The sequence below is a fragment of the Physeter macrocephalus genome, chromosome 4, assembly GCF_002837175.3.
Source record: "Physeter macrocephalus isolate SW-GA chromosome 4, ASM283717v5, whole genome shotgun sequence".
NCBI lineage: Eukaryota > Metazoa > Chordata > Mammalia > Artiodactyla > Physeteridae > Physeter > Physeter macrocephalus.
In genome coordinates, this window is record NC_041217.1 from 70,316,321 (window position 1) to 70,330,946 (window position 14,626).

The 14,626-nt window shown below is 39.1% G+C and overlaps 1 protein-coding gene across 4 annotated transcripts in view; it reads left to right on the forward strand.

The window, feature by feature from the left end:
• Window positions 1-14,626, forward strand: part of SPTA1 (spectrin alpha, erythrocytic 1) — a 69,582-nt gene that overhangs the window by 23,856 nt on the left and 31,100 nt on the right. For all 4 annotated transcript variants that reach the window (XM_055084272.1, XM_024116086.2, XM_028488089.1 and 1 more), the window contains 8 exons: window positions 1,823-2,066; window positions 3,338-3,460; window positions 5,051-5,268; window positions 6,089-6,181; window positions 7,900-8,037; window positions 9,261-9,412; window positions 10,046-10,232; window positions 11,406-11,507. In XM_055084272.1, the coding sequence (XP_054940247.1) occupies window positions 1,823-2,066; window positions 3,338-3,460; window positions 5,051-5,268; window positions 6,089-6,181; window positions 7,900-8,037; window positions 9,261-9,412; window positions 10,046-10,232; window positions 11,406-11,507 (1,257 nt within the window). The remainder of the gene's footprint in view (window positions 1-1,822; window positions 2,067-3,337; window positions 3,461-5,050; window positions 5,269-6,088; window positions 6,182-7,899; window positions 8,038-9,260; window positions 9,413-10,045; window positions 10,233-11,405; window positions 11,508-14,626) is intronic.

Genomic DNA, 14,626 nt, shown 5'->3' on the forward strand with positions numbered 1-14,626 from the left:
TTTTTATTTCCATTTCTCTAGGAGGTGGGTCAAAAAGGATCTTGCTGTGATTTATGTCATAGAGTGTTCTGCCTATGTTTTCCTCTAAGAGTTTGATAGTGTCTGGCCTTACATTTAGGTCTTTAATCCATTTTGAGTAGCAAAGCATTTTTAAAGGCCAGGAGAAGGAGGAGGCGTCGAGGGGTATGTGATCAGCTCGCGCACAATTCTCTGATCGGTTGATGCTGAGCGAACATGGCAGTTAACATTATTAATCCTTCAGTTCCAGAAGGTCTGGGGGCTATGTGCTCATGATCATCAAGTATTCTAGTTAATTTCTTCCGTTTGGTACTGGTTTTAGCATCTGAAAGTCTCAGGAAATATGCGTCAGATACTATTACCTGGCAACTTCAGAGAAGAGTTAAAACAGAGGGTAGGGAGGGATCTGTCCCGGGAAGGCCCCATAGGATTCTCCTTGGTTACACTCCTAGTTGGAGTAGTGGCTAAGATATAATGCTTTCAAAAAAAATTTTAGCTATGGACTATTAAAGCTGAAAAAGATCATGAGTATTCTCTAGCCCAAAGTCCTTATTATATAGATAAGGAAGCTATTATGAAAACAGGTGAAGAGCTGGATAAAATGGCAATTGACTAGCAGCCAACTCTATCTGTTTAGTCTGAAGCATCTTGCACTACATTAGCTTTCAAATAGTACAGTGGAACCATAATCATGATGACAATTATGATGTTTGAAAATCACTCTATTACACAATGATGTTTTTCAAAGTTAAAATGTCCTAAGAGATGAGAACAGTTGGCTAGTAAGAGATTTTAATTTTAACTCTTTGTGGAGCCTTTATTTCTTTATGGAGAAATGAGTATACATTTTAAGAAGCTATTGATGATCAATGGTTTGTTCCAAATTAAGAAGAGATAGATCAAACCCTGTGTAGGTTGAACACTGGATGGCAAAATAGAATAAGTAAAACCAATACCTGCTGCTCATCCATTTTTTGAAGAACTTCTCTTATGACCACCACCCCCATTCCAACAACAAAATGAAACAAGCAGACAAACAAAAATCCTGTGTTCTGTGCTCCTGCTAGACCAGTTACAGTTGACCTCATTAATAAAGATGAAATGAATCTCTCGTATCTATTTTACCATATAGTAATATGATTAAAATTTTATTTCTAGGAAGATCCTTCAAACTTCTATTTCTATTTTCCTCCTTTCTCAGATATGACCCAAATTGGGACCATTATTTACTTAAATTCATACAACTAGTTAGTGGCCAAAGAAAGGCCTTTTAATTTCTCTTTCTGAGGTTCGGACATTTGTTTTTGTAACGTCACATTTCATCTCATAGGCATGGTTCCTGCTATGCAACAAAATTAAGCCTCCGAAATTTCCTTGTTATTTACAGTTCCAGCTCATTTTAAAGGGTGAGAAAGAGGCTGGAAAGGGAACTGAGATAGAGAAAGCCTCCTGCTGTTTTCTTTGGGGCCTCAATTTATCACTACTCCCAAACAAGCAAGCCTTTGTAGTTCTGGTTTCCCTGATTTCTTTGGCACACTCTATACATATTTTGTCCTTTCTAACACGTGGTTTCAGAACTACTTTCTTATAAATAGCCTTTAGCTTGAAGAATTGGTTCTTAGTGTAGCAAACTTTCCCACTCTATTTCACTGATTTGATTAGAAGTTTAAACATGAGTACATATAGAGCTGATTCTCCTCATCACCACCCACCCCCCGTCCTGCCCTCCATGCCAGATGCCAAACTCTCATCCTTTTCTACTGAATGATGGGATTTTCTGACACAGATTCTATTTCTTCCTCAGGATCAGGTGGACACCCTCACAGACCTGGCAGCATATATTGAAGAAATAGGCCATCCCAATGCTGGGGACATACGGGCAAGGCAGGAGTCCCTGGTGTCTCGGTTTGAAGACCTGAAAAAGCGACTGGCCAACCGGAAGAATAAGCTCATTGACCTTCTCCTCCTGCACCAGATCTGCAGAGACACAGAGGATGAGGAGGCCTGGATCCAAGAGACTGAACCTTCTGCAGCTTCCACCTACCTTGGTTAGAACAACCATACAGCCCGAGTAGGCCGAGCCATAAGGAGAAGACCAAGGTCTTCAGATAGTTTGAGGGATCTGGGATACAAAGTTTGCCCTCAGGTCTTTCCCCTTAGACTCTTGAACATTTTTCCTGCTTTCCAAAAAAAAAAGATTTTTTAATAATTCATACTGAGAAATTTACCTCCTAAAACCAGACATGAAGAATGCCATGAATTTAAGGCCTCTGGGAAGAGCTAAAGTAACCAGCTTTTTGCTACTTGCTCTAAGTTATTGCCAAAGTCCTTGGCTGAGTGGTCATGGTTAGCGTTTGAGGTCACAAGTGTTTTTGTTTATATTGTCAGTGGCTCCCTTTTATAAGGGGAGCTATCACAAGGATATGTATGAGCTATTACAAGGATAAAAGGGGTGAAGCAGCAGATAAAGTACATAATTTCCTTTCCTTTAGAATCTATCAGTCCACCATTGTTAGTGCTAGGACACTTGCATTGAAATACAGAAAAAAGTGCACATAAATATAATGCAAACTTAATATACATGTATTGGGTACATCTGTGAGAGGCTGGACCATATGACAACAGAAGGGCTAGTCTGGGAAAACATCCTAGAAGAGAAAAGATCTCTTTGAGAGAGAGACAGGCATAGAGGGTTTCTGGAGACATTTAGTGTGAACTATATGGAAGAAAATTTTGTAGGAAAGAGAGTTAAAGTGTGGAAGGGAGACAGGGAGGATGAAGTAGACAGCTGGAACTGGGGACTTTAGAAGCAGGAAATTAACAGTACATAGTATTTATTATGTGCTTGTTAGTGTTAACCAGCGAGTGAGGGAGTTTTTGTAAGTTATGTCTAATCTTTACGAGGAAAACTACAATAGTTATTTTTATTTTAGAGGACTTAATAACTTTCTGGCATCCATAGAAATAAGCAAGTGGAAGATCCTGCTTTTTATACCACAGTATGTTGAAAGAAAATTGGTTGCATGAAATTATTGGAAGTTTGAGCTGAAGAGTTACCTGCCTTTCTACCTATCATCCAAAGAGAAGAGTGATTTATTCATTGTCTTTTGTAAAATAATGAATTTTTCTTAGTACAAAGAGGCAAGGGGAAGAACAAAGCTGAGCGGAGTTAATTCAGACAAACAGCATACATTTTAGGAAGCCCACTTAATGAATTTCAATGGGAAGAACTTGTAGGTCCAAGAGTTAAAAAGAAGTACAGTAGCTTCTTATTATTCTGTGCACTACAACAATGACTTGAAATTATTTTTATCTCTAGGCAAGGACCTGATTGCCTCCAAGAATCTTCTGAACAGACACCAAGTCATCCAGGCTAATATTGCCAGCCATGAGCCACGCATCCAAGTGATAACAGAGAGGGGAAACAAAATGGTAGAGGAAGGTATGTATGATTCAGATTGAATTGACCTGTCATCACTGTGCCAAATTTATGAGAAGTTTTTTTCAGTTTTAGGGCTTCATTCCTTTATCTACATTGATACTTTAACCTGTATAATTTTCCTTCTACATGAAGTTCCTCTGACATTTCCTGTAGTGAAGTCCTGCTAATAATAAATTCTCTGGGCTTTCGTTTTGGTCTAAAAGACTTCCTTTTGCTTTCATTTTTGAAACACATTTTCACTGGATATAAAATTCTTGGCTGATATTGTCTTTCTGTGAGCATTTTAAAGATGCTGCTGCACTGTCTTCTGACTTGCAGAGTTTCTGGTGAGACGTCTCCTCTCATTACTATCTTTGCTCCTTTGTATGTAATGTCTTTTTTTCCTCTGACTATTTTATCACTGGTTTTCACCAATTTGCACCAATTTGATTACAGTATAACTTGGTGTAGTGGTCTTTGTTTCTTTAGCTTTGCACTCGTTGAGCTTCTTGGATCTGCTTTCTTATGGTTCTTCCAGGGAAGTTTTTATTCTGGAACTAATTTGGAGACTAGTCCACTACTAAGGTATAACCCTTCTGAGGATACTACCTCATGTATTATAATATCTTTCCACTTTGGTGGGAGCTAATTTTAATTATTCACAGCCCTATGTGACCTTAGGAGTTTTTTGGCCTACTTCTTTCCAGTCTTCTTTTCCTTACCCTTGAAGAGTTTCCTGACACATGTGTGAAAAGGAGTAATCAGTCACATACTTTACGGGGCCTCTCTGTGTATCCCCAAAACTCCATCCCCAGTACAACACCCTTCTCAGTACTCTGCTCCACAAGCTCTAGCTGTCTTGTCTTCCCCCAACTCTGATCTCTGTCTCCTCAGAATGGTGTGATTACTAGTTCTGTTTGGGCTAGTCCTCCCAGCATTGCAGTCTACAAACTGCCCCAGGCATAAACTGTGGCAATCATAAGGCATAGATCATTTCTTTCCCTTCTCTCAGGAGTCACACTCCTCTGCCTATCTTCTGAAAATCATTGTATCTTACACTCTGTCTTGTTTTCTAGTTGTTTAGGATGGGAGAACAATTCCTGTACTAATAAATCTTTTATGGGAAAAAATGAAAATCTGCTTGTTGATTTTTGCCAACACTTCACTGTATCTTCTTCTTGGTTTATCTGTGGAGGTGTTCACTAAATTCTAAAAAACATACTTAACACAATCCTAAGAATGAATTTTAATTCACTGATATTTTTTTAAAAAGAAATGAAAATCTGCTGAATTTTCTGCTTAAGCTAGAGAATACACGTTTTTGGAACTCTGAGCAGTACCCACACATAGGTATTTTGTTTTCAGCCTGTATATCAGAGATCGTACCACCATATTCACCACCACACATATACCCTAACCCCCATTAGCATCTATTGATGCTTAATCTCACTTATGACATCCCAGTTCCCAGGAACTTAGGTGAAATGTCACATTGACTACATGCAGCATCATTCCCATGGCTCCCTTTCTCTCTCCCAGGTCACCAAAAGGATTAAAGTATAGTGGACATTAATGAGGGTAAAACTCTCCTTTTCTATAACTACTCTATAGGACACTTTGCTGCAGAAGATGTGGCCTCTAGGGTCAAGAGTTTGAATGAGAATATGGAATCTCTCCAGGCTCGAGCTGCTAGACGGCAGAATGACCTTGAAGCCAATGTCCAGTTCCAACAATACCTAGCTGACCTGCATGAAGCAGAAGCATGGATTAGAGAGAGGGAACCTATAGTAGACAACACTAACTATGGGGCTGATGAAGAAGCAGCTGGGGTAAGTTGGGCACACGGAAGGATATTGTCTAATACTCACCGAATTAGTACCAAATTAGTACCTGATTAGATTGTGTGACAACTACAGGTTTTCTCAGATTTTTTGGAGTTTCCAGAGTGATAACCTTTGGCCTTCATCTGCTGGGATAACCTGAGTTAACAGAGATCCCAAAAGATACACACCACATTTTCCTAACCCCACAGAGATCCATATTTCTTAGAGATTATCTAAGCCCAAAATGGCATGACCAGACATCTATGCTTGTCTTGGTCCCATCCTAAATTTCCCAGACTGAGCTTGGGATTTCACAAACCAACTATAGTTTTAACATATACTTAATTATTTTATTGTAATAAAGTCAGACAGACACGTTGGGGCAAGAAGAACTTCAAAGGTCATAATTACCCTTTATATCCATTTCTTTGTTTTGCTCATTACCCTATGGTCAGCCAGTATAGTATTTCACAAACCCTATGCACTAGAAATACTTGACATGGGCATCTAAAGTTATGCCAGTATTTAATCCTACAAAGCAATGTTTTCAGCAGTATCTTTCAGCTGTGATGTGCAATGAGAAAACACTTGTGCAATTTGACTTTATTTTGATTAAAGCAAATATATTGATATTGTTGTTCATTTAACTCTTATTTTCTTGATACTTGCAAATTTAGAGTTAAAAAATTTATTATATGTGGACAGTGTCTCTTACCAGGAATTAGGACAATAAGTATAACACAAAACAATAGGTGAAACACTCCCCAAGGATGCTTAGTGTTCTTCCTGTATTTGCTTCTGATGATCCTCCCATCAACAAATTCAGGCTCTTCTAAAGAAGCATGAGGCCTTTCTAGTGGATCTGAAGGCTTTTGGAAACAGTATGCAAACTCTTCGGGATCAGGCAGAAGCCTGTCAGGTAAGAAGGACTTAGGTATGACAAGAATCACATTCTCCACCACAGAGGAAAAGGAATTAGGAGATTCTCTTTGTTACCAGTTTTTACTTTACATAGTCCAGGAAGCAACGGCAATAGAAAATAGTAAGTCCTGCGATCTTTAGGCAGGCACTGTAGCATCTTTGTAGCACCTACAGAGATTTAGTTTATAAGAATTTCTCAGTAAGTATTATCATTTATTCACTGGTATATTATTTTTTTGCTTTCATTTTTCATTTTATATTTTCATTCTCCATCTTTTCTTACTTCTTTTATTTGCATCTCTCCTCTTATATTCCCTCCTGATTTATTTCCTCCCTTTCTTAGTTTTTTTTTAAATACTGACACTTATTAAATGTCTACCATGTGCAAGCATGAATAAAAAATAATCCTGACTTGAAGGAAAATTACAGTCTATTAGGTCATCAATTTCAACAAATAATTGCATATAATAGATATATGAACAGGAAAAAGAATCTCAAAGAAAGGAGAGTTTCATTCTCTTGAAATAAGAGTTCTGGAGGATAGGAAAATCTTCATAGCTGAGGCAAGCCAGTTTATTTTTTTTTAAGGGTAGTTTACTATGCAGATAATGAGAAGAAGAGCTCTTCTAGTGAATAAGCTATGAGAGCAAATGCACTGAAGCACAAAATAATCAAGTGTATTTGGGAAATGGGAAATGCAAAGGATTGAGAATGTGAGAATGGCTAGACTGCAAGGTGAAAATAAGTGTCCTGAAGAGTGATGGGAGCTGGAATCCACTAAATGATATAGGTATCTCCTAGTATAGTGGAAGCAACAGAGACACACTTCTCACATTCAAGGAATTCTGTTTTATGAGGGGCTCTGAATCCATACACTGGGAATAGAAAAGACATAGACTCACTCTGTCAAGTCAATGTATGTTTACAGAGCTTTGGTGCTGTGCCTTCCTCAAGCTCTGCACAGTGGATGCCTACACAAAAACAGGTGGATTTATGAATTGTAAGTTATGAGGAAGCAGTACTTGAAGGATACAAAATCAGAGGGATATGTAAGGGGAAGCACATCTTCAGCTCCAATCTGAAGAAAGTGTGGGCCATTGCTTATGAAGAGGGATTATATTTTGTTCATTCTCTCAAGATATTATATTTAGGAAAAATGAAAGTCAGAGAAGACTATACCTTAGAGGACAGGTTAAAAAGGAGAGAGAGACAAGATATTTGATCTCAGTTTATGTTCTCAATTTTTAAAATTCTGTGGCCTTTCCTGTGCTGTAGATCACTCATCTCTAAAAAAGAAAGTCCACGGTTGCTTGACATAATGCTTTAAAGACCCAGCGAATGGAGAAGGTGATGAGAGATAGTGGGTCTTTCACTTTCTCAAACAATTTTCTGGAACACGGATGCATACAATCCTTTATTGCCTGCTTAAGAACTGGTGGTTTAGAGCATTTAATATGTTTTTGAAAACTTGCATTCTTACTTGCTCACTCTGTGTTCGTATTTCCCAGCCCACCTTTTCCCTGAGAAGTGTTAGGATGGAACGATATCTCTGAAGATGGCATATTGCAATAGCTTTGTTTCTGGCAGCCGTGTAAGAGATTTCAGCCAGGGGCTCCTCTCTCCTGTAAGGTGCAAGGACAGCCCACCATGGGTAGGCTGTACAGGGAAATCTTTCCTATGGGTTACTGGCTTGTTCTGCTTACTGTTTTTATTCAGCAACAACAGGCCGCACCCATGGAGGAAGCTGCTCGAGAAGAGAGGGTTGTGGCCTTATATGACTTCCAGGCCCGCAGCTCCCGAGAAGTCACCATGAAGAAAGATGATGTCTTAACACTGCTCAGTTCCATCAACAAGGTGACTTTCCCTTCTACCTTTCTCCCCATCAACAGGGTGGCTCTTGCAATCAACTCTCCCAACCCTGCCAGATACCCATATTTTAACCAGCCAGTATTTTTCTATTTCTCTCTCTCTTAAATAATCATAATTTATTGAGCAGTATCTTTCCTTCAGATGCTGTGTAGGATCCTGTACATATCTTCTGAGATTATAATACCAATTTTACAGTTAACAAAGTGAGGACTCAAAGAGCTTAAGTAACTAGCCCAAAGACATGTAAGCCATGAGTGACAATTCTGTAATATGTTTACAGGATTAAACTGCCTCTTTCTTCTCATCTTTCCTTGCTCCTCTTCTGACCCAGTGTTCCTAGTAATGGAACAAAAATGTCTGGGGTTAAGAGGAGCCTGGTCAAGGAGAAGTCTTTTGTCAACTTAGATTTTCTTTAGCCCTTATGATTGTGAGAATACTGACAAAGTATTGTCTAGGATTTTAAATATATTTCTCATAAGAGCATGAGAAATATTTTCATATTCTAATGCTTCATTAATCTCCAAAAATGATTGAGAAGAAAAAAGAGAGCTTGGGATTTGTTACTCTGAGGCCAAGTAATTTTTTTAGAGAAGCAAGATTTTTATTATCAAATAAGCTGTGTTCTAGTCCTCTTTTCTCTTTGCTCAGTCTTCTTCATTTCACCACATTATTCTCTGAGAATGTTAACTCCAGAGCAGTTAGTATAGCAACCCTCCTGTGGAGATCAAGGTCATACTTAAGCATAAAGCATTTGCATAGGTGAATTTCAGGGCAACACACAATTTTTAGGGGCTCTGGAAGAGGGATGGTGAGAAGTTATTATACAATATTGTCATACACAGGTGCTTCACCCACGAAAAGCTCAGTTCGATTCTGGCCCTATGGGTTTTTTGTGAATTCCTAGTGGACAAAATGCCCCATCATGAAGAGAATAGCTGTCAGTTTTTGTAAACCTCATCAAAGTTAAGGATCTAACATCAAATATCAGATTCCTTGATTTCAGATGCTTATCTCTGCAATTCCTGCAACTTCTGATGTATGTTCTTTGTAATATATAAAAATTATATTCTACCCATAAGCAATGGTTTGCTTCTTCTGGCCATCAGCCTGTCCCTTTGCCTAGAGACTTAGTTATGAGGGTTAAAACTTCTCCTATATGTGGCTTTTCCAAGAACTAAGGAAGAAATGGGGATTTTCTCTCCCTTTAGGACTGGTGGAAAGTGGAAGCTGATGATCACCAGGGCTTTGTGCCCGCTGTCTACGTCAGGAAACTTGCCCGTGATGAGTTTCCTATGCTCCCACAACGGAGGCGAGAAGAACCAGGCAACATCACCCAGCGTCAGGAACAGATTGAAAACCAGTAAGTTCTGAAGGCTGGAAAACAGAACAGTGTTTGGCCAAACATTCCAGATTTGTCAGAAACACATCTTACGATTTTCTGTTAGATTAAGGATGATTTGCAAATTCACAGATTTTAAGAGCTGAAAGTAAACTTCGGGTAATTCAAACCCTTTACTTTTTAAATGAGGAAAGGGAACCCCAGAACCATTAAGTCAAGTGCCAGAGGTCAGACACATATTAAGGTCACGTATTCTGACTCCCTGCCTGGCAATCTCTCATTCTTTCAAGGTTATCAAAAGGTCTTCTGACTTCCATGTGAACTTCGTCTACTATGCCAGGCTACTTCATATCCAGTTGTCAATAGGAATGTGAGATTTTTCACTTCTATAGAATGAGGAAGGCGTATTGCCAGTCATACTGTTGGAACATTGACATTTTTATTGTTTTTAAATGGAACACTTTTGTCTCTCTGTTCTCAATGCTATTTTCCTTCCATCTTTATTTCCTCTTCTCTTTACTGTTTTCTTTTGATTTTTTCCTCCCTCTCATTTTTGTCCCTTTCATTCTCTCCCTTTCTCACCCTGCCTCTACTCTTCTGTGTTTTCTCCATCTCCTATTCCACATTTCCCATTCTCTTTGTTTCTCCACCCAGGTACCTTTCTCTCCTGGATCGGGCAGAAGAACGCAGACGTCATCTATTGCAACGTTACAATGAGTTTTTGCTGGCCTATGAGGCAGGAGACATGCTGGACTGGATCCGAGAGAAAAAGGCAGAAAACAGTGGGGTGGAATTAGATGATGTTTGGGAGCTGCAGAAAAAGTTTGATGCGTTCCAAATGGTGAGAAAGAAGAACCAACTCCTCTAGACAGCTTTACGAGGGTTATCATCATTTCCTTTTACCCCATATCTCCTCCTCAGTAACTCCTTAATTTCATATTTGCTAAACATCCTCCCCAAAACCACTGAGACTTCCACATTTCAAATATTTCTCTGGGTATTACAGTGGAAGGAAAATGCAGAGGAAACTAATCACCCTGACTTTGCAGCCTGCAGTTCCTGCCACTCCCACATCCTACTGGAAGTGCTGGTCTCCCAGAATCTTCACAACTTGTCCTATACTGTCTGGTGTTCCTGCTGCCCAGGTTGAGATGGGGTGTTGTGAGACTCTTGCAAGGTCTAATTATGGGTCAGAAGTTTGGATGGAAAGGTGGGAAGAACAACCTGACTTTACAACCAGACAATTTCTAATTTTCTGCCTACCTAAAATCTTTCCATTCTCCTTTATTCTCTCAGATCCATTCTATTATTTTAACTAGCAATTAGTATAAACTACTTCCTTCTTTCTTTTCCATATGATACTTTCCTTACACATGGAATACAAAGCTATACAAAGCTATCGATCTATAAATAGATAGATAGATAAAGATAAAGTACATATATATACATATGGAGAGAGAGAGAAGTGAAAGAAAGGGAAGGGGGAAAAAGAGGGTACAATTTATAAAAGAATACCAAGAATGAGACTTCCATGAGAAAACTCATTAAAAGGCCATTGCATAGTGAAATAAACAATGTCATCACCATAAACATAGTGATGAGTTCCCTAGAGCTGTTACAACGTATCTTAATATAAGCAAATTGCAACTCAGACAATGAAATTCTACAAAAGGTGGAGGAATTTGTATTGGTAGCAAAGAACATTACGTGGCTCAGGTATAGACCCCTTTCATGGTATAATTTAATCCAGGGAGAAATCTAGGAAAATTAATGTGCTCCATAATCCATATAAATAACAGCTCTCTTGTCACGTTTTTGATAGTCACTGGGTATCAGGGAGTTTAAAGGTACTCTTCTTTGTGTCAGATTGGAGGAAGGCAGTTTGCTGTGTACTCCAAATGTGGTTAGCAATACGTTTTAACCTGTAGCCAAGTCAGGGCAAAGATGAGCAGGTAAATATGAAAGATTCTTGAGAAGGGGATTTATACTGCTTTGGATACATTTTCGCACCTAGGATTTGAAGACCAATGAGCCTCGGCTGAGGGATATCAACAAGGTGGCTGATGATCTTCAATTTGAAGAGCTTCTGACACCAGAAGGAGCTCAAATACAGCAGGTAACTATGGCTCCTTCTTTCTTCTCACTACCAGGTTTGGGGAATCTTCATTTCATCTAAAAATGCTTAATTTCATATTCTGAAGATCAACTAGAACATGCAGAAGATAATGGCAGTATGGAGCTAGCTACAGGAAAGGTCAAAGGAAATAGTTCAGATAGTCCAGGCATGTATCCATTTTAACTGATCTGAAATCTATAAATTGCCACACACACCCCCATCGCCACAAGAAATTCAGTGATCAAATGCATGAATACAAAGAAAATGCAGATAAAGGAGCTATGACAGTGGGAAGTGGTTAATCAAGAAAGTTTACTGGAAGAGATACTGATAAAATCTGATGAAAGAAGAATATAGGTAGTAGAGATGGGGGAGAAGGCATTCTAGACCTGACTCATATTTGGACTTGTGGTTCCATAAAAGATGTAATGAATTAATAGAATGTCCAGTCCAGTTCTCTGAGTTGTCATAAACCAGTGAGGAGAAATTCTCTGCCTCCTTTTGTGGTGATGGACCTGGTGTAAGAGTGAGAAGGAAAGTGCATAGGAACAATTTGCTTACTCTCTACAGTAAAATAGGGCTCTAAGAGGCTACCTGGTTTAGTCATTTCAAGATGCAGAATGGTATTATATTTCTCATAGAGAAAGGTAATACCGTCTAACTACCAAGGCAACACTTTCCACTCACTTTTCAGAGGTTGTGATATATCTCTGTGGCAGCCAACATCAATTGCTGCTCTAAGGTTGATTGTTCCACCCTAGAACATCAGTTTTGGAAGAAAACTAATACCTTTCTTAACTACATTGGCATAGTTGAGACCCAAGTTCAAACTATCCAAGAAAGAAAGAAACCTGTGTATTTTCTAAAGAGGATAAGATGAAAACAAACAGGGTTTAAGCCCCATCTAGTCTTTTTTTTTTTACATCTTTATTGGGGTATAATAGCTTTACAATGGTGTGTTAAGCTTTACAATGGTCTGTTAGTTTCTGCTTTATAACAAAGTGAATCAGTTATACATATAAATATGTCCCCATATCCCTTCCCTCTTGCGTCTCTCTCCCACCCACCCTCCTTATCCCACCCCTCTAGGTGGTCACAAAACACCGAGCAGATCTCCCTGTGCTATGCAGCTGCTTCCCACTAGCTATCCATTTTATGTTTGGTAGTGTATATATGTCCATGCCACTCTCTCACTTTGTCCCAGCTTACCCTTCCCCCTCCCCGTATCCTCAAGTCCATTCTCTAGTAGGTCTGCATCTTTGTTCCCGTCTTGCACCTAGGCGCTTCATGACCTTTTTTTTTTTTTTTAGATTCCATATATATGTGCCAGTATACGGTATTTGTTTTTCTCTTTCTGACTTACTTCAGCCACTCTCTCACTTTGTCCCAGCTTACCCTTCCCCCTCCCCATATCCTCAAGTCCATTCTCTAGTAGGTCTGCATCTTTGTTCCCGTCTTGCACCTAGGCTCTTCATGACCATTTTTTTTTTTTTTAGATTCCATATATATGTGCCAGTATACGGTATTTGTTTTTCTCTTTCTGACTTACTTCACTCTGTATGACAGTCTCTAGGTCCATCTACCTCACTACAAATAACTCAGTTTCATTCCTCTTTATGGCTGAGTAATATTCCATTGTATGAATGTACCACATCTTCTTTATCCATTCACCTGTTGATGGGCATTTAGGTTGCTTCCATGTCCTGGCTATTGTAAATAGAGCTGCAATGAACATTTTGGTACATGACTCTTTTTGAATTTTGGTTTTCTCAGGGTACATGCCCAATAGTGGGATTGCTGGGACATATGGTAGTTCTATTTGTAGTTTTTTAAGGGAACCTCCATACTGTTCTCCATAGTGACTGTATCAATTTATATTCCCACGAACAGTGCAAGAGGGTTCCCTTTTCTCCACACCCTCTCCAGCATTTCATCTTTGTAGATATTTTAATGATGGCCATTCTCACCAGTGTGAGATGATATCTCATTGTAGTTTGCATTTTCATTTCTTTAATGATTAATGATGTTGAGCATTCTTTCATGTGTCTGTAGGCAATATGTATGTCTTTTTTTTTTTTTTTTGCGGTATGTGGGCCTCTCACCATTGTGGCCTCTCCCGTTGCAGAGCACAGGCTCTGGCCGCGCAGTCTCAGCAGCCATGGCTCACGGGCCTAGCCGCTCCATGGCATGTGGGATCCTCCCGGACTGGGGCATGAACCCATGTCCCCTGCATCGGCAGGCAGACTCTCAACCACTGCGCCACCACAGAAACCTGTCTGTATATCTTCTTTGGAGAAATGTCTATTTAGTTCTTCTGCCCATTTTTGGATTGGGTTGTTTGTTTCTTTGATATTGAGCTGCATGAGCCACTTGTAAATTTTGGAGATTAATCCTTTGTCAGTTGCTTCAATTGCAAATATTTTCTCCCATTCTTTTATTACCATTTCTTTAGGAGGTGGAACAAAAAGGATCTTGTTGTGATTTATGTCATAGAGTGTTCTGCCTGTGTTTTCCTCTAAGAGTTTGATAGTGTCTGGCCTTACATTTAGGTCTTTAATCCATTTTGAGTTTATTTTTGTGTATGGTGTTAGGGAGTGTTCCAATTTCATACTTTTACATGTACCTGTCCAGTTTTCCCAGCACCACTTATTGAAGAGGCTGTCTTTTCTCCACTGTATATTCTTGCCCCCTTTATCAAAGATAAGGTGACCAGATGTGCATGGGTTTATCTCTGGACTTTCTATCCTGTTTCATTGATCTATATTTCCATGTCTGTGCCATTACCATACTGTCTTGATTACTGTAGCTTTGTAGTATAGTCTGAAGTCAGGGAGCCTGATTCCTCCAGCTCCGTTTTTCTTTCTCAATATTGCTTCGGCTATATGGGGTCTGTTGTGTTTCCATAAAAATTGTGAAATTTTTTGTTCTAGTTCTGTGAAAAATACCAGTGGTAATTTGATAGGGATTGCATTGAATCTATAGGTTGCTCTGGGTAGTAGAGTCATTTTCACAATATTGATTCTTCTAATCCAAGGACATGGTATATCTCTCCATCTATTTGTATCATCTTTAATTTCTTTCATCACTGTCTTATAATTTTCTGCATACAGGTTTTTTGT